The sequence below is a fragment of the Osmerus eperlanus genome, chromosome 11 (genome assembly GCF_963692335.1).
Source record: "Osmerus eperlanus chromosome 11, fOsmEpe2.1, whole genome shotgun sequence".
Lineage (NCBI taxonomy): Eukaryota > Metazoa > Chordata > Actinopteri > Osmeriformes > Osmeridae > Osmerus > Osmerus eperlanus.
In genome coordinates this window covers 17360133-17386865 of record NC_085028.1, presented here as the reverse complement: position 1 = coordinate 17386865, position 26733 = coordinate 17360133, and the positions used below count along the sequence as shown (strand labels likewise).

Sequence of the window (26733 nt, the reverse complement as noted above, 5' to 3'; positions counted from 1 at the left end):
CCTCTCTCCTCTCTCCTCCCTGCTAACCCTCTCTCCTCTCTCCTCCCTGCTAACCCTCTCTCCTCTCTCCTCCCTGCTAACCCTCTCCTCCCTCTCCTCCCTGCTAACCCTCTCTCCTCCCTGCTAACCCTCTCTCCTCCCTGCTAACCCTCTCTCCTCTCTCCTCCCTGCTTACCCTCTCCTCCCTGCTAACCCTCTCTCCTCTCCTCCCTGCTAACCCTCTCTCCTCCCTGCTAACCCTCTCTCCTCTCTCCTCCCTGCTAACCCTCTCTCCTCTCTCCTCCCTGCTAATCCTCTGTCCTCCCTGTTAACCCTCTCTCCTCTCTCCTCCCTGCTAACCCTCTCTCCTCTCTCCTCCCTGCTAACCCTCTCTCCTCTCTCCTCCCTGCTAATCCTCTGTCCTCCCTGTTAACCCTCTCTCCTCTCTCCTCCCTGCTAACCCTCTCTCCTCTCTCCTCCCTGCTAATCCTCTGTCCTCCCTGTTAACCCTCTCCTCCCTCTGCAGATGTCCAGCTACAAGCGAGCAACGTTTGAGGAGGATGAGGTGTCCGACCACCCTGCTGATGGTGGCCTGTCCCCTGACAGCGTGGAGGTGAGTCTACCAGAGGAGGAGGAGAGATCTTACTGTCCGAGAGTAGAGGCAGGCTGTGACATCCATACATGCGGACCTCTGATCTGCATGTATGGATGTATGACTGCCTGCAGCCACAGCTGGATGAGAGGGGCCTGAGAAGAGAGGTCTGCAGTGGGACCCTTCTCGCAGAAGTGAGATGGTTCGATTACATTCAGGCTCAATTGCCTTACCTGGGCTCAGATGGCTGAGCGGTTAGGGAGTCGGGATATGAACCAGAAGGTTGTTGGTTCGATTCCCGGCTGTGCAAAATGACGTTGTGTCCTTGGGTAAGGTACTTGCCTCGGGGGGAATGTCCCTGTACTTACTGTAAGCCGGTCTGGATAAGAGCGTCTGCTAAATGACTAAATGTAAATGTAGCCCAACCTTGAATTTTTGGATCAGATTTTTTTTTTGATAAAATATATTCATATTTCAATTTTCAAGAGGTGAATTCAAAAACAACTAATTCGGTGGTGTTTAATATAAAGTATTCAATGCCTTTTAAAATCAAAAACATGATGTCGCTGATTTGCTTCGATACGTTAATAGATTTTGACGGCGTGCGTCAGACTGAAGGCAGCCTGAGGAAATGAGCCTTGAACCTTGAGCCTAAAATGTTTTCTCAAAAGCCCCGAAACTTTTAGATAAAAATTTGAGTTGTCGTTTTCGGCAAATATAAAAAAAATATGAGTCCAACGTAATTATATTACATAAAGCTCAAAAACAAATTTTGTGCTCAAATTAATGCAAACACCTTATAGCTGAGACACGGCTTTGTCAGACGGAAAAAGTGTATAAATGTTTGGGTGAACTTCCCAAAATGACAATTAACGACGTACATGCGATTCTATGTTGCTGCCCTTCAAGCATGAGGGAAAAGGGGTTAATTGTAAGTTTCGAGTTACATCGACAATTAATTACAAAGGTAAGGTTTATTGAACTCTCACAGTAAAAGTAGCTAGCTATCACTAGCTATAGCTAGCGAACGATTTTTAGCAACATTATAACATACTCAATTATCTGATTGTCAGCGTGTTTGCTACTCGTCAATGTTAACAGATAAATAATTGTTCTGTCATATATGTTCGCTATGGATAATGTAAAACATCTGGAAACGGGAGAGATCTCCGTGAGGGCGACCTCGATGGAAAAAAAGCGAGAAGCAGCACAGCCAGTGTAGGGTTAAAAGAGAAATGGGTTAACATAACTTGTTCTGGTTATTAAAAGTCACGTTTCTAATTTAACTGGAAGTGAGGTTAGTTATCTGGCCTACTTTTCCCCGGAAATACGAAGACTAGCACTGTCGTTTGCATATAGCCAATTTGCCTCATGTCATGAAATCTAAGCACAATTATGTTTTGGAAAAAGTCACACTAATTCAAATCACCACGACTCTTAAATTCGCAATGGAAGTGTTTTTCAGATAAAAATTCACTGCAAACCGTTCACAACCCGTACACCTGGAAGTTCAGTGAACCACCTCACAGCTACATTTTATACTGTAACTAGTAGTAAACTAGGGTGTAGAAACGTTGTGGGTGCGCAGGGAAATATAGACATTAGAATCTGTGATTTTAACACAGAAAGGAATTATAATCCTCAAAGTATAATCGCAATTAAAAGAGCAATAAAGAAATCGCGATATGACTTGTCTTTGCACAACCCTAGTTTCCACCTTACCTTGTCACCTGTATCTACCTGTCTACCCCTCACCTGTATCTACTTGTCTCTCTCAGGTGGGGTTCAGGAAGGGAGGGATCCACCTCATGGGTCCTCTGGGCCAGAGAACTCAGATGGAGGTGGTGCTCTCTGGGCTGCTGCTGGCCTCACTCCTGGCCCTGTTGGGCTGCACCATCACCCTGGGCGTTGGCTACAACCAAGGTGGTGTCACATACCGATCGGTGTTTGATTGTTTTGGTCTTAAATTCTGGCCAGTGCTCAGCAGTATTTGGAAGTGTTTCAGAGACTGAAACAAACATGCACCTTAGACACACACACACACACACACTCTCTCACCACACACACACACTCTCTCACCTCACCTCACACACACACACACACAGACAGCTGTTGTGTGGTGTGTGTGTAGTGAATCCAGCTGTGCCCGTGGCGTCCCCAGACCCAGAGAGGAGCCTGTGCTTGACGGAGGGCTGCATCGTGGTGGCCAGTAAGATAGTGGAGGCTCTGGACCGCAGCGTGGACCCCTGCCAGGACTTCTACCAGTACGCCTGCGGGGGCTGGGTCCGCAAGAACCCCCTCCCCGACGGCCGCTCACGCTGGAGCACCTTCAACAGCATCTGGGACCAGAACCAGGCCCTGCTCAAGCACCTGCTGGGTCAGCACACACACGCTCTCATACACACACACACGTGCGCTCTCACACACACACACATGCTCTCACACACACACCCTCACACACACACACATGTTTACATGCTCACACACACACACTGACTCACTCATACACAAACACATACACACACTCACACACACCGTCAAAAATACTAGTATACTGTGTAAAATCAGGTGTTTAGAGGTCGGTTGAAGTGCAGTCTTTGTGTGTGTCTGTTTACATGCCGTGACAGCTTACGAGCACACATGCTCCAGAATGGATCAGCCTTAGATTCACAGCTCAGATCTCGCCAGTGCCGCACACAGACCCAAAACAAACATGCCTGAATAGACTGTGCAGTGGTGTGGGATTGTGCCTAGTCACCAGTACACAGTCTGCTGTCCTCTGGATAAAGGTTACCTCCACCCCCCACCCACCTTCAGTAGCCTGTCTCTCTCTGCCTCTGCGAGGAGTTGATTTTTTTGCGGAATATTCCGGATTCCAGTGGCTGAATTTAATGAAGTCCTACAGTATTAGCTGTCCCAGATCCCCCTGGTCTGAGGTTCTGTGTGTTCAGGGGGCAAGTCAAGTCAAATCTATTTTTCTTGTTTTGCTGACGAAAAGGGCTGGGTTACATGTCTTCAGCTCAGTGTGATAATTCATTTAGCCGCTCCGCCGCGGTCATTGTTTCCAGCGGTGTGCGTTGCCATGACAGCGGTATCTCTGGGATGTGCAGCAGCTTTGATGCCTTGTATGACATCTCTCCTCTCATCCCTCTCTGTCTCTCCTTTCATCCCTCTGTCTCCTTTCATCCCTCTGTCCCACTTTCATCCCTCTCTCTGTCTCTCCTTTCATCCCTCTCTCTGTCTCCTTTCATCCCTCTGTCCCACTTTCATCCCCCTCTCTGTCTCTCCTTTCATCTCTTCCTCCATCTCTCTGTCACTCTGTCTCCCTCCCTCCTGTCTCCCCATCTTTGTTTCATCTCCCTTTCTCTCTCTACCCTGCTACTGGTCACACCCTGTTTTCTATTTGTTTTTACACACACACACACACACACACACACACTACACTCAGTGCTTTAGCAGTTGAAAAATGTAAGCAGTGTGTCAGAACAAAATTTATGATGCCAGTTTTTAGCCCAACAGCCTGTATTTACATTTAGAGTTTATTAGCTAATGCTGGGGACTGGAATAGCTCAGGGTAGAGCACTGGCCTGTAGATCAAGAGGTTGAAGGTTCAAATCCCCGCTTGAATGATTCTTGTATTTTGTGTCGACTAAATTAATTTATTATTATTATTCAAATTAATGGTGTAGCCACACAGCCCTGACAAAGTGAGTTACTCTCTCTGTGTGTGTGTGACAGCTTGGTTCCTGGCAGGCTGTGTTCTGCATGTATCCTGTTAGAGCTGCTGGATGGACACAGCAGACAGATGTTATGAGTTCAGGGTTTGAATGACATGTTTGTCTGTAGCCTTCCTGTTGAAGTCTAGTCCTAGTAGACACCAGGCAGGTCCCCTACAGACTCCTGGAGCTCCTGTTCTGCTGTCAGTCTGTCTCCCCCTGTCTCTCTCACTATCCTTGTCATTCATGCAACTGTCTGACAGTACAGGTCGCGTTAAAGCCTTCACATAGCACACACACTCACACACAGTCTCTCTCTGATCTCCCTGACCACACACACACACACACACACACAGTCTCTCTCTGATCTCCCTGACTTCACACACACACACAGTCTCTCTGATCTCCCTGGACACACACACACACACACACACACAGTCTCTCTCTGATCTCCCTGGCTCTCAGTGAACAGTCAGCAGTTTGGTGACAGTGAGACTGCAGTGACCCAGACCTGCTCCTGTCACTCTGCCACACTAATGTAGGTCCTGTCTCTCCCTCCTCCCTCCCTCTCCCCTCCTCCTTCTTGTCTTTCAGAGAATGGCACGTTCAACTCCAGCAGCGAGGCCGAGAGGAAGACCCAGTTCTACTACCTGTCCTGTCTGAACGAGCAGCGCATCGACGAGCTGGGAGCTCAGCCTCTCATCGACCTCATCGCCAAGGTATGCCTCACATCCCACCTCTATATCCACCCCAAACCATGTTACCCCCCTCACCCCCCTCCCTTCCCGTTAAACACCAAGGACACATCTCTCAATAAGCACCCACACCAAGTGTCTTCCATGTGACTTCATACCAGCTTCTCCACAGCACAGCTTCTCCACAGCACAGCTTCTCCACAGCACAGCTTCTCCACAGCAGAGCGAGCTAGCGAAAGCTGTTAGAAGGACAGGGTCGTCTGTCTGCATTCAGAAATGAGAAAATGGAGAGATTAAAAACGTGTTGTCAGAGAGAGGGAGGGGGGCTGATTGATCTGCGATGCACCGCAGTCCGCCACACTCCGATAAATCCATATCTTTATTTTACCTGGATATGGTCGGGGGAAACAGCGTTCAACCCAATGTTCTGGCCCTGGTCTTAGTTTTGTTTTGCAGTGTCATATTCTAAAGAAAAATAGGGCATATGTTTTTTTCACGTAGCAGACGCTTGTATCCAAAGCAACATATGGTACATGTGGGGGATTTAAATCTGCAACCTCTTGACAAAGTCTCTGACAGGCTGCCATGTTCTCGCAGACTAGCCAAGTCTGAGGAAATCATAAAGATAGACTATCTCTAAACATGTCTCCCCTGTCCTGCTGTTGAGAAACATTTAGGGAACGCATGAAAGGACACACAAATAACCTTTGACCCCTCTGTCCCATCTGTGATTGCCTGACCCTGCCCGGCCTGTCTCCGTGGTAACAGAGCGGGGGCTGGAACATCACAGGCCCGTGGGATCAGGACAACTTCATGGAGGTTCTGAAGATGGTGTCGGGTCCGTACCGGGCCCAGCCCTTCTTCACTGTGGGCGTCAGCGTGGACCCCAAGAACTCCAACAGCAACGTCATCCAGGTGCACCGCCCCTCCTTCCCTGTCACCCAGCCTGGGGATTGGTCGGTTTTTCTGACCTGTGGATTCCTTCCTGCTAGGTGGACCAATCAGGGTTGTTTCTGCCCTCCCGGGAGTATTACCTCAACAAGACAGCCAATGAGAAGGTGAGGAGGGGAGAGGGCGTGGTCTAACCTCGTCCGGTTCTCCGCAGGTTCTGAAGGCTGGTCTAACGTAGTCTGGTTCTCTCCGGTTCTCCGCAGGTTCTGAAGGCCTACCTGGACTACATGGTTGAGCTGGGCCTGCTGCTGGGTGGGGAGAGGAACTCCACAGAGCGGCAGATGCAGCAGATCCTGGAGTTTGAGACGGCACTCGCCAACATCACCGTGCCGCAGGACGAACGCAGGGACGAGGAGAAGATCTACCACAAGATCACCATCGCTGACCTGCAGGTGGGGGGGGGGGGTGAAGTGGGGGGGGTCTGTGTGTGAGGGGGTGTTTTATATGTGAGATAAACAGTAGATTGATTATCTGGGTGTTTTGGGTCTGTAACATGACAGACTTTGGATTATTTTACTGAGTCCAAAGAAATCTGTTGTCTCTCCCCCCTCTCTCTCTAGTAGGAAATCTAGTGCCTCTCTCCCCCTCTCTCTATTAGGAAAGCAAGTGTCTCTCTCCCCCTGGGTGTTCTCCACAACAGAAGGGCGCCAGGGCCCCTTTTTTTGTATGCCAAGGCCCCCGACCGTTGCCGGGGAAACCGTTGCCAAGAGCCGTTGCCAGGTGGTTGTGTCTGTTGCGGGCTGTGGGAGGACGCTAGCGGCTGCAGGGTCGGAGCGTTCTGAGTAAAGACCTTGGCCGGGTTTCCCAGATTCGTTAAGAAGCTCTTAGCTTCTTAGGAGCGTTCTAACGCTCTTAGAACGCTCCTAAGAAGCTCTTGGCGTTAAGAGCTTCTTAACGAATCTGGGAAACCCGGCCCTTGTCAGTCCGATACCAGCATGTTTCCAGCACCGTGCGTCACCATGGCGATCTTGCATCAGGGACGGATTCATATCTGAATGTTCGTCATGGTTTCAGTTTGTGTTGAACGGAACTCTTCAGGGTGGAACGTCTGCAGGCGTAAACACTGAGCGGTGTCCGTGGCAACGTTGCTGAGATGTTTAGATGTTCTGCCCCCGTGTGTTTAAACACAGCGGAGAGGCGGGTTCAAGTGCGTCCACAAACCCAAGTCTCTGATTGGCTAGTTGGACAGTGTCACATGGGTCACGAGAGGTGCAGCTCAGACTCGTTCTCTGAAGTTCTCCAGACTCTGAGACCAGGTTCTGAGAACTGGAACATCCCCCCCCCCCCCCCCCCTAGTCTCTTCTGCCCCTCCCAGTCTCCCCTTCCCCCCCTACAGTAGGGGAACTATAGGAAGGGATTTGGCATAAACCCCCGGAACAGAAAGTGTGTGTGTGTGACAGTGTGTGTGTGTGACAGTGTGTGTGCCCCTTTGTGTTCCTCTTGCCTTCACATACCACTCTCATATTTTCCACCAGACCAGCGCTCTTTATCTAACCCAGAGAGATCTCTCCTCTCTGTGGACCTGTGTCCATTCTGACGTGACTAAGCCCCTCCCCCAGGTCCTGGCGCCGGCGGTGGATTGGCTGGACTACCTGATCTCGGCTCTGTCTCCCCTGGATCTGAACACCACAGAGCCGGTGGTGGTGTACGCCAGGGACTACCTGCAGCAGCTGTCTGAGCTCATCAACAGGACAGACCACAGGTGACCTCACACGCGCGCGCACGCCTAACCCTAACACGCACACACAAAAACACACAGCCAGCATGAACAACAGAGCAGCCAGCAGAGCAGATCCTGCTTTTAGTTTGTCGTAAATGTCAGTCACTCACCACTCTCGTTCCTCCCTCCCTCTTTCCTCTGCATAACTCCCCCTCCCTCCCTCACTCCCTCCCTTATCCATTTCCATCCTTTTCTCCATCCCTGCTTTCCCCCCTCTATCTCCCCCCCCCCCCCAGTCTGCTGAACAACTACATGATGTGGAACCTGGTCCAGAAGGGCGTTTCCAGTCTGGACCAGCGCTTTGAGAACGCCCAGGACAAGCTGCTGGAGAGTCTGTACGGAACCAAGAAGGTGTTTACACACACACACACCAGCCTCTAAGAAGGTGTTTACACACACACCCCACACTCGCACACACACACGCGCACACACACAGCAGTCTCTAAGAAGGTGTAAATGTGGTTTACGTCTCAGGACCACAGCTGAGAATACTGTCCTTATCTATTTCTCTCTGTGTGCCTATGTTTTCTCTCTCTCTCTCTTTCTCTCTCTCTCTCTATCTCTATCTCTATCTAGTCCTGCACGCCCAGGTGGCAGACCTGCATCGGGAACACGGACGACACCCTTGGCTTCGCCCTCGGAGCTCTGTTCGTCAAAACCACGTTCGACAAACACAGCAAGGAGATTGTGAGTGTGTTGGTCTATGTGTTCTCCCCGGTGATGTTTAGTTTAAAAAAAAAATTCACAGGGGAACTGTGGTCATTGATGCTTGGCTGCCACCTAGTGGTTGGAGTTAGTAGTGCGCCGTTGTGTTTTATCAAACGTCGCAGGCGGTCGTTGTAGAAGGACAGCTGACCTTCAGGACACATCCTAAAATAATGTGATTCTACACCTATCTCCTTCTCCTTTACTCCTCTACTGCCTTTATTCCTCGCTCTTCTCTCCTCTTTTTCTCCTCTCTTCTCTCTCTTTTTCTCCTCTCTTCTCTCTCTCTTTCTCCACTCTTGTCTCATTCCTACTCTTACCTCCCCCTCTCCTCCTCCTCCTCTCTCCTGCTCTGCCAGGCTGAGGGGATGATCAACGAGATCCGCACAGCGTTCAAAGCAGCTCTGGACCAGTTGAACTGGATGGACCAGCACACGAGGCAGGCTGCCAAGGAGAAGGTGAGGGGCGGCCGCGGGTGGCGCTTCGGAGAACAGCCCCGGATAACGGAGTGGAATGTAATGTCCCCGTGTGTGTGTGTGTTCATCTCGTCTTTAGGCGGACGCCATCTATGACATGATAGGATTCCCTGACTTCATCCTGGATCCTAAGGAGCTGGATGATGTTTATGATGGGGTGAGTTAACTGGACCTGTCTTCATGTGGCCAGAACTGCTCTACCAGGGTGTGTGTGTGCACATTGTGTGTGTGTGTGAGGTAAATATAAGATTGTTCTTCCTCCCCCCTCTCTTTTTCTTGTCTCCTTCCCTCTCTCTCCCCCTTCAGTATGATGTGTCGGAGGACAACTTCTTCCAGAACATGCTGAACTTCTACAACTTCTCTGCCAGGGTGATGGCTGATCAGCTCCGCAAGCCCCCCAACAGAGACCAGTGAGTCTTCACCTCCCTACCGCTCTCTGTTGACAGTGTTGTAAGATCACTATAAGGGACAGGACTGTGTGTGACCCTGGTGTGTGTGACCCTGGTGTGTGTGACCCTGGTGTGTGTGACCCTGGTGTGTGTGACCCTGGTGTGTGTGACCCTGGTGTGTGTGACCCTGGTGTGTGTGTGTGACCCCGGTGTGTGTGACCTGGTGTGTGTGACCCCGGTGTGTGTGACCCCGGTGTGTGTGTGACCCTGGTGTGTGTCCATCAAGGTGGAGTATGACTCCTCCTACGGTCAACGCCTACTACATGCCCACCAAGAACGGCATTGTGTTCCCTGCTGGGATCCTCCAGGCTCCCTTCTACGCCCAGGACCACCCCAAGTGAGTGTGTGTGTGGGAGGGAGGTTGTATACCCTACCCATGGCACCAAAAGCCACCAACCATTTGACACGCCAGGTGGGTTCCCGTCGTGGGTTTGTGTATGCTTGTTTCGCTGACTGTGACCTCCCTGCAGAGCTCTCAACTTCGGGGGCATCGGAGTGGTAATGGGACACGAGCTCACCCACGCCTTCGACGACCAGGGTCAGTTTCCCTCTCGTCACAAACGCATCAGCACGCTGTAGCACTTCACCCTCACGTACCTCTTCACTCTCCTGGGGTCTGACGCGTGGGAGGGGCTTTGTTTTCAAATGTGGGCGGGACAGCTTTTTATTTCATAACAGTGGATGCGTCTGTTAAATATTATTTTCTTACTAAAAAAAGTGTGTGTGTGTGGGGAGGCTGGGGACATATTAGCAATTTTCAAAGAGCCTGTATAATGAAACCTACTCCCTGGGATTAATTTAAGTGTTTCTTCCTCCTCCTGTAAGGAAGGGAATACGACAAAGATGGGAACCTTCGACCCTGGTGGCAGAATTCCTCGGTTGAAGCCTTTAAGAACCGGACCGAGTGCATGGTGGACCAGTACAGCCAGTACACCATCAACGGGGAGCACATCAACGGCAAACAGACGCTGGGGGAGAACATCGCAGACAACGGCGGCCTGAAGGCAGCCTACAATGTGAGTGGGGGACCTAGCGTACATGGCTAGCTAGCTAGTTAGCATGGTCGTGGCTGTCTTTTCTAGCTTTCTCTTAGCACGGTTCTGGAACTTCCAGTGCAAATCTGTGTTGGTTTAGCTAGCTTGCGCCCTTCTGGATGTTCCTGTGGTCCGGTATAGCTAGGCAGTATGGTTCTGGATGTTGCTGTGCTGGTCTGTGCTAGCTAACCTATTGGTCTGTGCTGGCTAACCTGTGTTGGTCTGTGCTAGCTAACCTGTGTTGGTCTGTGCAGGCCTACAAGACGTGGTCGCAGGAGAACGGTGAGGAGAAGAGGCTCCCGGCGGTGAACCTGACCAACGACCAGCTCTTCTTCGTGGGTTTTGCCCAGGTGTGTGGTGGTGTTACAGCGGGTGCCAGCGCAAGCCCTGGCAAACAACCTCACTGTTAGCAGACAAGTATAGATGACACAACACAACAGGGCCTGTTTGGTAGTTTCAGAACTTGTCTGTGTGTGTTTCTTGTCTTCTGTGGTCTCAGGTGTGGTGTTCCGTACGGACCCCAGAGAGTGCCCACGAGGGACTCATGACAGACCCACACAGCCCCCCCAAATTCAGGGTCATCGGCACCCTCTCCAACTCACCAGACTTTGCCGAGCACTTCCAGTGCTCTACTGGGTCCCCCATGAACTCAGGACACCGCTGTGAGGTGTGGTAGGGGCCCCCGGGGGGGGCACAGGACAGATGGCCACCAGGGGGCGCTGTCTACGGAGGGTGCTTGGAGGGAGGAGGAGATGCACATTCCCCATGTTGTAGTTGAAGGACATGAATCTGGATGACTGGTCGTTGAAGTTGCACAAAGGATTCTGGGATTTAGAGGCGAGATGGAGAGAGATGTGTTGTGGCTGTTGGTATCCAGTGTGAGGGGATGGTGTGTTACTGCTCTCTACAAAACCCTCGCAACAACCTCCCTCTGCAACCTGGTGTGGAGTGAAGTTATGTCTTATTTATTGTTTCTTGGACTTGGTAAGAGGGCGGGGTCAGGATCATACTACTATGCTTCTGTGTTGTTGCTGTGTTTCCTGTTTACAATTGAACCCAGAGCTGTTCTCCAATCCAGAGAACTCTCGCTGAAACCACTGTGACCTCACAGGATGTGCTCCGCGCTCTCTGTGACCTCAGAGTCAAGAACCTTCACTGTGACTCAGCAAATGACTCCTAGGTTCCCTCACAGGCATTGGTCGGTTCACTTTGTGACATCACAGAGAGGGCGGAGGAAGCTTCACTGTGATCTCACAGCATGGATCGGAAGACCTTTTCGTAACTCCTCCACAGAAAACCTCCCCCGGGCAGACTTGGGATAGCTTGGGGTTAGCGTAGCCTGTTCACACAAGCATTTGTTAGCCCTAGACTAAGCACTGTGTTCTGATAGATTTTTGGGGAACTAGCTCCAAAATGTCTTTGCTAACCTGGCTAGCTAGAGGTTAGCATCGGGTTAACAGGTCAGCTAACCCGGGGCTAAAAAGGCACTTTTTTTTCCTGAGGCTGAAATTGTGTGAAACGGCCTATAGAATATATACCATACCTTCCACAGTGTCCTCTGGTCCATAGCTTCGTATATTGGAGTACCAGACTACAAAGCGACATGAACATGGCCCTCTGAAAGACCATGTTGCTTTTCCACCTCCGTACCACTAGGGGGAGACATTGGGCATAGGACAGGAGGTCACACAGTCACAGGATGAGCGCCACCTGGTGACCTGACTGTGTCTGGGCCTCGCCATGGGAACTCACCACTGGTGTTCGGATCTTCTACATGTTCTTACGGGCATATATGGACAGTGATGAAGTTAAGTGAGATTCTCCTTTATGATTTTTTTTTTTTTTTTTACTGCTTTTGCCAAAGATTAAGTTCTGCTCTTGTGCTTGTCTGGTTTCTTCTAGTTTGCTTTTTAGTTGACTTGGAATGTTTATGATCCGACTCAGTCTAGTCTAGTAGATGTTTACTTCAGTTAAGATGTCTGCTTTCAATAGAGAAAGATGTGTGTGAGGGAGAGGGAGAGAGAGAGAAAGGTAGATAATTCACAGGATGTTAATACGAGCTCCTCCCCCTTATGATGTTCAGTATCCTGTCAACACTGCAGACGTTATTTCAACTCTCAACCACTTATAGAGAAAAGACTCATTTGAAATTAATGTTGATGAAGCGATGTGTAAATAGTTCCTTTGTTTTGACAGTAACTTCTCCAAAGTGCTAAGGCAGAGGTGTGTGTGCTAACTGAGTAGCTGTCGGGGTCGTAACCATGTAAGACACCTTGATTTCACTGCAGACTCTTTCCAGTCTGGTCTCCTCATAGATGTTTTACACCTGTAGACATGATGACGAGTCTAGTAGAGATTGGGAACACCCTCTCCCTCCCTCCGCCCTCCCCTCCCCCGTCAACACCAACTTCTCCACCCGCGTCGGCTAAATCCAGCTGGTGCCGCTAGTCTCCACGGCGATGCCCGCGCGTTCCCACTTCCTGGTTCTGATGGGGCTGAATGTTACCCGCTCCGGAGTTCTGAAAACATCCAGTCTGGATGGAAGTTGTTGTTTTACGTTTTTTCATGAATAACTTTTCGGTGGCTTCCTTTGAGCAAACTCCCTTTCGGTGTGACCCCTGGCTCGGGGTGACCCCTGGCTCGGGGCGACCCCTGGCTCGGGGCGACCCCTGGGCCGGGGCGACCCCTCGGTTGGGGTGTCACACTTCTTAGCAGACTTACGTTCACAAGTGGGGGGGTCGGGAGGGGGGGGGGGGGGTCGCTGAGGGGAGGGGCCAACACCTGTAAGGGTAGATGGGTAATCAGCCTTAAGTATTTACTGAAAAAGATATATAGATATATATATATATATACATATTTAAAAGTGCAAGTGAACATTTTAAACTTGAAAGTGTGTACAAAGCCTTTAATTATCCGTTAAGTGTTTTATCTCTGGGCCGATGGCTTCGTGTCCAACACAGCTCTGCTTGCTTCTCTCACCACTTAGGTGGCTGCCTGCCATGTGGCGATTGGCTGCTGTCTGCCACCATGTGACACGCGTTTCTATGAGGCGATTGGCTGATGTGATGAAATCATCGAATCAGAAAATCACTTGCAAAACATGTCCTCCAATCCAGTACATAACTGTGACAAATCAGCCGATCAGATTAACTATCTTTGTGTTAATAAGATACGGTTTGTGACCGTGCTCCTTGTCACCGTGGCACCTGGTCGCCGTGGCATCTGCAGATCCAGCCCTCTCTGGTGTACCTGTGTAATCATGTTGTGGGAATCTGCCTTATTTAATTTTTCGGGGTCGTGTTCTGATCGTATGTGCTACGTTTCTCTTCTGTAATTGTTGACATCCATTCGAGTGATTTTTACACTTTCACAGTGTTATTTTGCTAGGATTTGTTTTATGTCTTTTTGATAAAAAAATTAAATAAAAACCTCAGCAGCTGTATCTGGTATGGGGACAGCTAAGCCCCAAACTGTACTCCTCACCTCCCTCCTGCCCACCTCACCTCCCTCCTGCCCACCTCACCTCCCTCCTGCCCACCTCACCTCCCTCCTGCCCACCTCACCTCCCTCCTGCCCACCTCACCTCCCTCCTGCCCACCCCACCTCCCTCCTGCCCACCTCACCTCCCTCCTGCCCACCCCACCTCCCTCCTGCCCACCTCACCTCCCTCCTGCCCACCTCCCTCCTGCCCACCTCACCTCCCTCCTGCCCAGCCCACCTCCCTCCTGCCCACCTCCCTCCTGCCACCTCACCTCCCTCCTGCCCACCTCACCTCCCTCCTGCCCACCTCACCTCCCTCCTGCCCACCTCACCTCCCTCCTGCCCACCTCACCTCCCTCCTGCCCACCTCACCTCCCTCCTCTCCTCCCCACAAACTCCTCCCACCCCAACGCTTAGAACAACATTCTGCTGTAGTACAAGACTGTAAACAAGAAACTAAAATAAAGAATATATAATAATAATACGGGTCTTTTTTGTCTACCTGACTGTATAACTGAGTCATCTGCAGGCCTATAATGTGCCCTTTCAGCCACAGGATGTGAAGCAAGCAGCTCATACCTCTGGGGGGCAGTAGAGGGGCAAAGTGTGTGTGTACACTGTGTGTGTGTGTACACTGTGTGTGTGTGTACACTGTGTGTGTGTGTGTGTACAGTGTGTGTGTGTGCTCGCATGTACTTCTCCACCTTCTCAGCAAACAGAGCCCTTCCTCCTGCACAAACTCCCTCCCTTCCCTGGCGAGCGCTGATCCCTCCCTGCCTCACTCCCTACCTCCCTCTCCAGCCTGCAGCTTTATCTGCCCCGGCAGGATGTGCTCTGCCCACAGACGTATCCTGCACTCACCCTAGCAGCCGGTGCCCCAGTAGAGGGAGGGAGAGGAGGCACACAGAACAGCCTGTCTGAGAGGAACAGCCTCAGAAGCCGGAGCAGGGGACCGTTCTGCTGTCTCTGAACCATCCTTTAGAGTTGGGACCGAAGGTTGGAGATTTGGGGTCCTGTACCAGAGGACAGGAAGTGAACCAGGGGAGCTGGGAACAAGAAGAAGAGAGGAGGAGGATCAACGAAGACGAGGAGATTATTGGGTTTGTTTCTTGTTTTCTACTTCTACTTTTTCAGAAGTTTTCCTGGTGCTCAGATGATAGCATTTATGTTCCAGTCCTGAAGCCTAGCCAGTTTCATACTCCGCCATAATGTATCTTAAACTTGACTAATCTCCTAATGCAATTATTAATTTGCTCAACGTAATATTAGCAAGGCCAACTTACATGCTGTGGTTACAGGAAGATAAGAGATCCCAAACAATCGGCAGTCATTTCAGATCAGGTGTTTTATTGATGGCACCTGACCTAACTGCCAAGTCCCAGGTATTCAGATCATGCCTACCTGGTCCAGACAGGCCAATGCTAAGCCTGCTGGAAGAGCACCTGGGCTGTAGCTGTAGGACAGGTCAGGACAGTCCCTGGAGAGGGACATGTAAGATAAGTGTCTCATTTAATGCTAATGCGAAACGCAGGGAGCCTGGCTTCAAATCCGACTGAGGTTGTTTCCTGCATCTCCCCCCCCCCCCCCACCCTCTCTCTCTCCCTCTCCAAACTGCCAAAATCTTAAAAACGGTAAGAAAGGATGGTGTCTTCAGTCCAGACAGGGCTGTTACCCTGGCCCGGGCACTCTGCTGTGGGCGTAGCTCCAATCCCACAGCCCGATGAGAAGCATGCGCTGACACTCGTGTGCTAAATAGCAGATGTGCTGACCGGGGACTGAAATTAATCGTGAACAGACTAATTGGAAGCTTCTGGACTTCCTGAACTCCTCCTCCCCTGATGCTCTAAGGTAATGGGGCTAACCTGCAGTGGGATGTTGTTCTGGAGGCAGTACAGTGGCAGTGCAGTAGGACCACAGGAGACCCCCTTATGGGCGTAATTGAAGTCAGGTGAAGCCACACACGGTATTTGAGCGTGGCGGGCTGATGCTGTGAGAGGATGAAAGCCCAGCTGCCGTCTCGTGCACAGCACCCACAGACCCCAAGCAGGCAGGAGCCCACTAACTAGCAGATAACGTTGATTAACTTAATATCAACTAATAGGTTAACACACTAATCATCAGGGCATGTTTCTCATCAGTCGTGCTTTTCGTGAGGACGTTTTTCCAGTGGAAGCCGGTGTTGGTGAAGGGTTCAGATCTGTATGTTTACATATTTACAATGTATATATTGTTGATAAGAATTGTAGCTCAAATAGGATTAGGATTTATTTATTACAGGTTTGGATGATGTATTCTAGGTTTAGATAGGCCACTAGACAAAACTATCAAGAGGAGCAGGACCAAAGAATTCAAATGTACCTTTACCACACCTGTTCAAACAGGCCAATAAACCTGAAACCTGAACCCAAGGTAGCACTGACATCAGGATGACAACAGAGAACTTTCTGTGCCGCAGATCCCTGAGGAACTGAGAACGTCCGGGGACCATGAAGAGGAGAGCGGAGGAGGGGGATGACAGCAGCAACCTCATCCCCATGACGGAGCAAGCAGAGCCCAGCTACGGCAGCATGGAGGCAGAGGTGAGGGGTCCTGGGTGGTAGCATGGAGGCAGAGGTGAGGGGTCCTGGGTGGTAGCATGGAGGCAGAGGTGAGGGGTCCTGGGTGGCAGTATGGAGGCAGAGGTGAGGGGTCCTGGGTGGTAGCATGGAGGCAGAGGTGAGGGGTCCTGGGTGGTAGCATGGAGGCAGAGGTGAGGGGTCCTGGGTGTACAGGGGTGTTGGAGTGACGTGGGCCGTGTCAACACCCACTCAGGCGTGAGCCTCCTGTTGTGATCTGGCTGCTCTAATCAGCGACTCTGAACACAAAGACAGGAAGTTGATTAACTGAGAGAAGAGTGAAGTAAAATAAAACACCAAACATCTGAGTGCCAGCTTGTTGTTGAGGCTGGGGGAGGAAGGGGGAGGAAGGGGGAGCTGAGGAGGTGTGGAACTGAGGAGGTGTGGAGCGGACGGCGCCGTGGGTGAGGTCACATGTCTTGATCTCTCTCTGTGTTCCTAGATGTCGCCGCATGACTTCCTGGACAGAAACGTGTTCAGCGACGGAGTGACTCGCGTCGGTGAGTATCAAAGTTATTGTTTAGACTTCGAAACGTTTAAAGAAAAAGACAGAAATGGCCCCGAGCATGTCCAAGAGCATCAGAGACGCCTCGTCAACTTTAGGACCTTCAGGCCCTGTTGTGACACCGGCGAATAGAACATTTAGAATACAGTTAATCCTTTCCATGGTTTATCATCTATCAGCATGTGGAACATTTGTGTGGATACACTCCTCATATTTGATTGACAAACAATCGACATCTTCCTTAAAAAAAAATCAGAGCAGTTAAACAGTTAAAAGTGGTTTTGTTATCATGCATAAAACTCTTTCCATTTTCCACTTTTCCCCAAAAATGTCATGGTAAGGTTGACAGCTGCATAGATTTGCCCTTAATCCATCATGAATTACGGGGGTAACATCTCCACGGTCCTCTTCTACTGGCTGGTTTATCTTCGGTCTTTGAAAGACTGTCCAATTAAATACTTGTCTTTTAAATTTAAAAAAGCTGATGAAAAGAGCGACCTGTCTTGTGCGATCGCACTCAGATAGAGACTGCATACAGTTAGCCTGAGAGAAGCTTCTGCATCTTGTATTATTAGCACACAGGCTGTGCAAATATGGATTCATTTTAACAAACAGCTCTAGTGTAGGTATATAAGTAGGGGGAGTTTTCCTTTTTGAGATCTGTGGTCTCTGTGTCGACAGACTTCGTCCTGGTTTGGGAGGAGAACTTGTCCGAACAGAAGGAAGAGCTGGAGGAAGAGAAGCCTAGCTCCCCCTCCCATAACTCACACAGGAAGTGGAGAGAGGACTTCCTGTCGGAGCTGCAGGCGACAGGGATCCTTCAAGAGACGGTGAGCTGGTCCAGAGTTGACCAGGACACACAGCTCGCTTCTCCCGGTCTTCTCCACACACACCTCCCTGGTACATAGTAGGCTCGGCCATACATACCCACCTGGTTCAGGGTAGGCTGGCCACACAGCCAGCCCCTCTGTAGGTGAGTGGCCACAACACTAGATGCTTCCAGTCAGGAGCTATGAAACGAAACGCTTTACATTTACTGTTTACATTTAGTCATTTGGCAGACGCTCTTATCCAGAGCGACTTACACGGACATTCCCCCGAGGCAAGTAGGGTGAAGTGCCTTGCCCAAGGACACAACGTCATGTGGCACGGCCAGGAATCGAACCAGCGACCTTCTGGTTAATAGCCCGATTCTCTAACCGCTCAGCCACCTGGGCTTTAAAGGCTAGGTGGCTGGAGAAACACAGTGTCAATATTTAACCAAGTTCAGAGTCATGCTGTACAAAGCCTTCTGGGAGCATATCTTCCAGGTGATGTTTCCGCTTGGTCAACAAACAACTTCTAATCCAGTACTTGTTCATCCCTGAGTCTTTTTAAAATAGGGGAGTCAGGTGGCTGAGCAGTGAGGGAATCGGGCTAGTAATCCGAAGGTTGCCAGTTCGATTCCTGGTCATGCCAACTGACGTTGTGTCCTTGGGCAAAGCACTTCACCCTACTTGCCTCGGGGGAATGTCCCTGTACTTACTGTAAGTCGCTCTGGATAAGAGTGTCTGCTAAATGACTAAATGTAATGTAAAATGATCTACAAATATCTACTGGGTTCTTACTGATGTTGTTATTGTTATAATTTATGATTAAATCATGGGATAAGTAGGAAATTAGTAGTAATAACTTGGACATACCTTGTTTTTTCTGTCTGTTTAGAAAGAGGTTTTTCAGCCGAAAAAGAAGATCTCCTACGTGCTCTTGAGCGCCCCCTGGAGTGTGCTGTGTTACTACGCCGAGGAGATTAGTCTAAGAGTTCCTCTACAGGTCAGCTTCCTCTCACTGCAGGGAGAGGAGGGAGGGAGGTGGAGGAGGAGAGGTGAGAGGGAGGTGGAGGAGGAGAGGAGGGAGGGAGGTGGAGGAGGAGGAGGAGAGTAGGGAGGGAAGGAGGGAGGTGGAGGAGGAGAGGTGAGAGGGAGGTGGAGGAGGAAAGGTAAGAGGAGGGAGGGAGGAGAGGTAAGAGGATGAGAGGATGAGAGGGAGGAGGAGAGGTAAGAGGAGGGAGGTGGAGGAGGATGAGATGGAAGAGGTAAAAGAGGAGGAGGAGGAGAAGCAGCAAGAGAGAGAAGAGGGGGAGGAAGAGGAGGAGAAGGAGGAGGATGAGAGAAGGAGGAGACGAGATGCAAATGAGCTTGTTTTATGACCAAGTCACGCCGGTCACCTGACTGAAATAAAACACTGATATCATGCAAACGGTTATTTTGGTGCCGTTGCCAGGTGGTCACAGCACCAAACCAGGACTGGTCTGAGGGCGTGTTGGAGAAGCTGTCTGTCCCCAACCTAATGGCGCAGAAGGTTCCCAACGTCCCTCCTGACTACTACACATGTCCGTTTCGCACCAACAAGCTGGAGAGGTACAGGAATCCACAAGACAAGCTTCAGGTTTCTGCATCTCTGTAACCAAAAAAGGTTGACCACGGCAATTCAATTAAAATCTCTCACTCTAGGTTTATTGTATGTAGTCTGCACACAATCCCCACCCAGGACTCTATAGGCAGTTTTTTTCTTTGTGTGTGTGTGACTCAAGTCAAGACAGGCTGACACGCCTGTTTGATGATGCAACGCAAATATGTGCTGGATTCTCTCTTCACTCAAGTGTGTGTTTGTCCAGGAGGAGTTGGTAAAGGCGAGTGGCATCTAACCAAACAGCAGGTGTCTGGTTCTCAAACAACAGGAGATGTTTTCCTCACAAGCAAGCTTTCCCTGTTCTCCAACCTCAGGTTCCTTGGTCACGAGGACAAGACCACTTTCTTCAAGACAACCCAGAGACATCAAGTGGTGGGTTTAGTAGTAGAGCTCTCTAACACCTACACGTCCCCATGGTCACCCTATGGTAGACTCTAAAGGGCTTCACATACCAAAAGATTAACCGCCGGCCGAAATCGCGGTGTCAAGGATCAAAGTGATGTCATTGCCTCCAAAGCTAGTTTGAGTCATGGTTATCCTCCACCATTACAGCTTCGACAGAATGACTCCCTGTTCGATTCCCCCATAACGTGTTTGGTCCAGCCTGTTGACTACGTAGTGCCTGGTGTGGCTGCGTGACATTTCTCTGACCTTTCTCTCACCTCCCAGCTGTATGAGATCCTAGCGAGGACGCCGTACGGGGTGGTGAAGAGGGGCGAGGTGGGGATCGCCAGACTGCTCAGTGAGAAGGTCTTCTCTGCTGCGTACCCCCTGCATGAGGTCAGTCACACACACACACACACCTTCACACACACACACACACACACTTTACCCTGCATGAGGTCAGTCACACACACACACACACCTTACCCTGCACAATGTCATTGTCTCTCCCCCACACACACTTCTTGTTATCTTGTCTGTAAAAATGTGTCATCCAAAAGTATAAATCACACATGTACCTATCAACCAAAACGGTTACACACACTTTTGTAAAGCCACCAGCCTTCTTTTCACAACCCCCACCCACCCTCCACCCTCCACCCACCTCACAGCCGGCTGTTTGCCTCCGTAGGGCCCCTACGAGCGGCCGCAGGCCCCAGTGGACCCGGAGGCCCTCAGCCTGCGGCAGGTGCTGCACCAGTACTGGGCCAGGTGGGCCTGCTGGAGGAAGTACCAGCCGCTGGACCACATCAGGGAGTACTATGGGGAGAAGGTGGCTCTGTACTTCGCCTGGCTGGGTACGCAGGGACCAGGGGGAACACGTCTCAGCTCCTTAGGGCTTTGGACTCTCCACTTCAGATTTAAGGTTAAAAACACTCTATCCCTCTCTCTCTCTCCCTCCTCCCTCTCTCCTTCCCCCTCTCTCTTTCTCTCCCTCTCTCTTTCTCTCTCTCCTCCCTCTCTCCTTCCCTCTCTATCTCTCCCTTTCTCTCAATCTCCCTCCCTCTCTCTCTCTCTCTCTCTCTCTCTCTCTCTCTCTCTCTCTCTCTCTCTCTCTCTCTCTCTCTCTCTCTCTCTCTCTCTCTCTCTCTCCTTCTCTCTCTCTCTCTCTCTCTCTCTCCTTCTCTCTCTCTCTCTCTCTCTCTCTCCTTCTCTCTCTCTCTCTCTCTCTCCTTCTCTCTCTCTCTCTCTCTCTCTCCTTCTCTCTCTCTCTCTCTCTCTCTCTCTCTCTCTCTCTCTCTCCTTCTCTCTCTCTCTCCTTCTCTCTCTCTCTCCTTCCCTCTCTCTCTCCCTCTCTCTCTCTCCCTCTCTCTCTCTCCCTTTCTCTGTTTCTCTTTCTCACTCCTCTCTTTCTGTGTCTTTCTCTTTCCCTCCCTTCCCTCTCTCTTTCTCTCCTTCCTCCCCCTCTCTCTGTCTCTCCCTCTCTCTCTTTGTCCCACCCCCCCTCTCTGTCTACTCCTCCCCCCTTCTCCCCCTCCCTCCTCCAGGGTTCTACACAGGCTGGCTGCTCCCTGCAGCGGTAGTGGGCTCTCTAGTCTTCCTGTTCGGGATCTGGCTCACCGTCACCGACGTGCCAGCGTAAGTAGAGGCCCCTGTGTTTATATCTGTGTGTGTGTGAGAGAGAGAGGGTGTGTGTGTGTGTGTGTGTGTTTATCTGTGTGTGTGTTTATATCTGTGTGAGTGTGTGTGTGTGTCACACAGCCTACTGATCCTCCTCCTCCCTGCAGGAAGGAGATCTGTGAGAGCGAGGACAGGTACCTCATGTGTCCTCTGTGCAACATCTGCTCTCCCTGGAACCTCTCCACCATCTGCTTCACCTTCAAGGTCAGTGTGTTCTCCCTTTAGGAGGTGGATATAGCTCAGTGGCACACCAAGATGCCGTAGGTTCAAATCTCCCCCTCTCCCATACAAACATGACTTTGGGATTATTTTATAATACTTGTTTCCACGTGCTCCGGTCGAGGTCTGACCTTCCCAACATGGCCGCCTCTCTCACCCACCCAGGCAGGCCTGCTGTTCGACAACGGAGGGACGGTGTTCTTCAGCGTGTTCATGTCCCTCTGGGCCGTCACCTTTCTGGAGCACTGGAAACGCTCCAGCGCCGTTCTGGCACACCGCTGGGACTGCTCCGAGTTTGAGGACACTGAGGCACGTCTACGCTGGTGGTCTATGTGACTGGTGGTCTATGTGACTGGTGGTCTATGTGACTGGTGGTCTATGGGGACTATGGGACTGGTGGTCTATGTGACTGGTGGTCTATGTGACTGGTGGTCTATGTGACTGGTGGTCTATGGGGACTATGGGACTGGTGGTCTATGTGACTGGTGGTCTATGTGACTGGTGGTCTATGGGGACTATGGGACTGGTGGTCTATGTGACTGGTGGTCTATGTGACTGGTGGTCTATGTGACTGGTGGTCTATGGGGACTATGGGACTGGTGGTCTATGTGACTGGTGGTCTATGTGACTGGTGGTCTATGGGGTCCATGTGACTGGTGGTCTATGGGACTGGTGGTCTATCTGACTGGTGGTCTATGTGACTGGTGGTCTATGTGACTGGTGGTCCCACCTCACCTATCTTTAAAACAATGCCATACTCTTGGGGGTTAGGGAAGGAAATCGGGCTATTAATCAGAAGGTTGCCGGTTTGATTCCCGGCGTGCAAAATGACATTGTGTCCTTGGGCAAGGCACTTCACCCTACTTGCCTCAGGAGAATATCCCTGTACTTACTGTAAGTCACTCTGGATAAGAGCGTCTGCTAAATGACTGAATGTAAATGTACTTTTCCCAGGATTAACAAATAACATTTCAGGAAATTGCTAACATGTGTTTGTCATTCCTGCCAGTAGGAGCGCCCGAGACCGGAGTTTGCGGCGATGGCTCCCATGACGACGAGGAACCCGGTAACGGGGGCAGAGGAGCCGTATTTCCCAGAGACACGGAGGTTCAGCCGCACCCTGACCAGCTGCATGGTCATCATCATGATGGTGAGAGACATGACCAACCATCTCTCCCTCTCTCTCCTTTTCTGTCTCCCTTTCTCTCTCTCTCCCTCTTTCTCTCTCTCTCCCTCTTTCTCTCTCTGTCGCTCTCTTTTGACACTGATACTGGCTTTGATGTTAAACAGGAAGTCATCTGTTTTGACCTTTAACCTTTCTGCCAGGTGTTTGTGGTTCTGATGTTCCTCTTCGCCATCATCCTGTACCGGACGATTGTGAGCATCTTCATCCACAAGTCCCAGAGCACCTTCTTCATTTTCTCAGTGAGTCTCGTTCTGCACAAGTCAGAAAACATCAATGTACACCAGTATCAATAATCCTGATTGGCTGATCCCCTTCGCCTCCCTCTCCCCTCCCTTCCTCTGATAGGCTGGGAGAATAGCCAGTCTCACAGGGTCTGTGTTGAACCTTCTTGTCATCCTGTTGCTGTCACATGTGTACAAGTCCCTGGCCCAGATCCTGACGCGCTGGGGTGAGTTTCTCTCTCCCTTTTTTATCTCACTCCCTGCTCCCTCCCTATCTCCCTCCCCCCTCCCTATCTCCTTATCTCCCACCCTCCCTCTCCTGTCTCCCTCCCACTGTCCAACTCATCCTGTTTTCTCGTTGTGAATTCCTCCACCAGAGATGCACCGCACACAGTCCAAATACGAGGACATGTTCATTCTCAAGGTCTTCGTCTTCCAGTTTGTCAACTTTTACTCCTCTCCTGTCTACATTGCGTTTTTCAAGGGCAGGTCAGTATGTCAACAGGTGTGAGGTGTGAAACTCTACTGTATAATCAGTCTATGATTCAAACATCCTCTTATGAGCAGTGGAGCGTATAAACTAAATACTTTTGAACATCGTTGTTTAATCGTGCTGATCTGCTTCTCGAACCACACGCACCTTCATTCATCTCTTGGGATAGAAGCATCGGCTGAACGAGTAAATGTAGATTCTGTCTGACAGGTTTGTTGGCTACCCGGGGAATTACTTCACTCTCTTTGGAATACGCAATGAGAACGTGAGTTTCTTCTAGTTTTTTCTAACCTCCTGGAAGATCCTGGGAGTTCTCCTGGGAGTTTTTCCTTGTCTTCCTTGAGGGTTGAGGTTGGTTGAGGGGCAGTTCTGTGGGCGTATGTGAAGCCCTCTGTGACCTTGCTTGTAAAAAGGGCTGTACACACAACATCTTATGTGAGTGATAACATACTTCTCCAAACTACCATGCTAGTTCAGCCTGTGTGGTTAGTGTTTGCTCAGGCACTCAGAGTGTGTATGTGTGTGTACGTGTGTCTGCGTGTGTGTGTGTTTCCAGTGCGGGTCTGGCGGCTGTCTCATAGAGCTGGCTCAGGAGCTGCTGGTCATCATGGTGGGCAAGCAGGTCATCAACAACATCCAGGAGTTCATCAGCCCGTGAGTATCCTTCTCACAGGAAAGAGGCCTTTAGGAAACAAGCTAACCAGGTCTCCGGTTTACCCTGTCTCCCCTGACCTCCCGGCAGGAAGCTGAAAGCATGGTGGCAGAAGAGGAGTCTGGGATCCCAGCCGTCAGGCAGGGGGGAGGGGGGGGAGGCGGGGGAGGACCAGGGTCTCCCCCCCTGGGAGTCTGACAGCCAGCTGCTGCTGTGTGAGGGGCTTCTCGACGAGTACCTGGAGATGGGTGAGACACTGGGGGAGGAGAGGGAGGCAGGGCGGGAGGGAGAGAGGGAGGGAGGTGACAGCGACTCAGGTTTAAAAAAGAGAAAATAAAATAAAAACGTGAGTGATGGAGAAGTTTGGTGACTTTTGTGAACTTGTAGTTTCCTGTTTGTGCTCACGTCTCTGCAGTGATCCAGTTTGGCTTCATCACCATCTTCGTGGCAGCGTGTCCTCTCGCCCCTCTCTTCGCCCTCATCAACAACTGGGTGGAGGTGCGTCTGGACGCCCAGAAGTTTGTGTGCGAGTACCGGAGGCCCGTGGCGGAGCGAGCGCAGGACATCGGGGTGTGGCTAAACATCCTGCAGGTCATCACACACCTGGCTGTCATTACTAATGTAAGAACACTCACCTGGACGTGTGTGTGTGTGTGTGTGTGTGACAGAGAAAGGTATCATTTGCAGTGTAATCCAGCACACACACTTTCCCCTTCTCTCTCTCTCCCCCCCCCTCCAGGCCTTCCTGATAGCCTTCACCTCTGACTTCCTGCCCCGACTCTACTATCGTTATAACAACCATGGAAGCCTGCATGGCTTCGTCAACTTCACCCTGGCAACCTACCCCGGAAACCTGACCAGCGACGACATGCAGTGCAGGTACCTGGGGGGACTGTACTGTAGGTCACCTTGGAGAAAAGTGTGTGCTTAATGAACACATCGTACATTATCATAGGTACCGGGGATATCGAGACAAAGATGGTGGTTTCCTCCCGGAGTACTTCCATCTTCTGGCCATACGGCTGGGCTTTGTTATTATATTTGAGGTAAGTTTCATAGAGCTGGGAGTCACCATGATTGTGTGTGTTGTTTTTAAATCACAATGGGTTAGGAGACTGTGTGCGTGTGAGAGAGAGATTTCAGACTGTTACTCACCACAGTGTCACAGTTTGAACAGTTCCCTGACACGGTCGCTGTTGATCTTCACGTGGCCTATCCTTCCGTCCTCTCCCCTCTCTCCCTCCCCCTCTCTCCTCCTTCCCCTCCCCTCTCTCCCTCCCCTCTCTCCTCCTTCCCTTCCCTTCCCCCTCTCCTCCTTCCCCTCCCTTCTCTCCCCCTTCCTTCCCCCTCTCTCCTCCATCCTCTCCCCTCCCCCTCCCTCCCTCCACCCTGCTTCAGCACATCGTGTTCCTCATCGGTCATGTGATCGACATCATGGTGCCAGATATCCCTGAGGATGTGGAGGTGAAGATCAAGAGGGAGCACTACATGGCCAAGGAGGCCCTGGCAGAGAACCAGGTCAGACCAGCACACTGGACACACGTTCACTATTTACACCTTTGTTCATTTAGCAGCAGGCTGTGGGGCGCTGAGAATGATTCAGACTCTACAGTTACGGGGGCCACAGGGGGGTCCAAGCTTGTTTCCACAGGGGCACTGCCCCCCCCCCCCCAGCTGACCCCTATAACTGCCCCTGACTCATCTCTCCATGTTTCCCTCCCCTTCCTGTTGTGTTGTCCAGTCTCTGAACCAGTTGGTGTTTCTGGACGAGAAGGGGAAGTCTAAGCTGAGCTCTGAGCTCCGGCGCCGCTTCATCATGTCTGGGTCTCCGCCTCCAGGCAGCGGCCCCTCCCCGCCCGTCCTGGGCCCCATCCCAGAAGACCTGGAGAGACCCCACGTCTGACCTTCGACCTCCCAGGGGTCAGAGCCTGGGGTCATATGGGAGTGTCATAAGAGCCCTTTTTAAAAAGTTACATTTATGCCTCGAGTGTCAGTCTTCACAGAAATACAGTACTGTGCCAAAGTCTTAGGGGTGAAGAACAACTTCGAAACAAAAATGCTTTGAGAAATAATTCAATTAAAAGACTAACCCAAAATGTTCTCAACATTGTACTGTATACTGCTGCACAAATATAGAAAACAAAAATGTATATTTAAGACAATATTCATGGAAAGAATCTTGGTTGTCTAAGACTTGCACAGTAATGTTCTTTGAGAGGTGTTACTGACATTAACCTTCAGGATTATTTATTGGATATTTTCTCAGTGATTTAGACTGAGGCATTTTACTGGGATGGGTACAGCTCAGTGGTTAGAACATTTGACTGCAGATCAAGTTCAGATGCCCCCCTGCCCGTTGCTTTGAATCTAGATGTTAAAGCATTGTTTCCTTTCCCAGAGGCTGTGAACCAGTCTGCGTTTGGTTAAAGCTCAGTTTTTAAGCTGTAGCTTTTAGTTTATTAAATAGTTTCGTACAGATGTTTTATTTATTATTATCTATGAATACACTACAAATCCGACTGTTTCAGAG

The 26733-nt window shown here is 50.6% G+C and overlaps 2 protein-coding genes across 6 annotated transcripts in view; both read left to right on the top strand.

The window, feature by feature from the left end:
• ece2b (endothelin converting enzyme 2b) overlaps positions 1–11283 on the top strand; it is a 16098-nt gene extending 4815 nt beyond the window's left edge. The window contains exons 3-20 of one of the 3 annotated variants that reach the window (XM_062472685.1): positions 506–592; positions 2350–2494; positions 2733–2948; positions 4882–5006; positions 5751–5897; positions 5975–6040; positions 6137–6325; positions 7493–7635; positions 7890–8004; positions 8230–8340; positions 8718–8816; positions 8914–8991; positions 9141–9244; positions 9510–9620; positions 9754–9821; positions 10109–10299; positions 10572–10667; positions 10817–11283. In XM_062472685.1, coding sequence (XP_062328669.1) covers positions 506–592; positions 2350–2494; positions 2733–2948; positions 4882–5006; positions 5751–5897; positions 5975–6040; positions 6137–6325; positions 7493–7635; positions 7890–8004; positions 8230–8340; positions 8718–8816; positions 8914–8991; positions 9141–9244; positions 9510–9620; positions 9754–9821; positions 10109–10299; positions 10572–10667; positions 10817–10993 — 2268 coding nt within the window. In that variant the 3' untranslated portion in view covers positions 10994–11283. Of the gene's footprint in view, positions 1–505; positions 593–1413; positions 1539–2349; positions 2495–2732; positions 2949–4881; positions 5007–5750; positions 5898–5974; positions 6041–6136; positions 6326–7492; positions 7636–7889; positions 8005–8229; positions 8341–8717; positions 8817–8913; positions 8992–9140; positions 9245–9509; positions 9621–9753; positions 9822–10108; positions 10300–10571; positions 10668–10816 lie in introns of those variants that run through there. The other 2 variants (XM_062472686.1, XM_062472687.1) reach the window with 2 other exon arrangements.
• Positions 11284–14629: 3346 nt separating this feature from the next.
• Positions 14630–26303, top strand: ano7 (anoctamin 7). Of its 3 annotated transcripts, XM_062472783.1 has the most exons (24): positions 14630–14897; positions 16253–16376; positions 16855–16912; positions 17599–17747; positions 18622–18729; positions 19180–19316; positions 19683–19740; positions 20038–20148; positions 20444–20609; positions 21300–21390; positions 21540–21636; positions 21817–21960; positions 22664–22801; positions 22978–23076; positions 23183–23285; positions 23436–23547; positions 23762–23816; positions 24108–24205; positions 24294–24451; positions 24619–24824; positions 24943–25086; positions 25163–25249; positions 25602–25721; positions 25945–26303. In XM_062472783.1, exons 2-24 carry the CDS (start codon positions 16284–16286, stop codon positions 26104–26106), a joined length of 2694 nt encoding a protein of 897 aa, XP_062328767.1. In that variant the 5' UTR covers positions 14630–14897; positions 16253–16283; the 3' UTR covers positions 26107–26303. The 3 variants fall into 3 exon arrangements, with proteins under 3 accessions (XP_062328767.1, XP_062328768.1, XP_062328769.1); XM_062472784.1 differs by lacking the exon at positions 20038–20148; XM_062472785.1 differs by lacking the exons at positions 14630–14897; positions 16253–16376; positions 16855–16912; positions 17599–17747 and adding an exon at positions 17788–17890.
• The last annotated feature ends 430 nt before the right edge of the window (positions 26304–26733 follow it).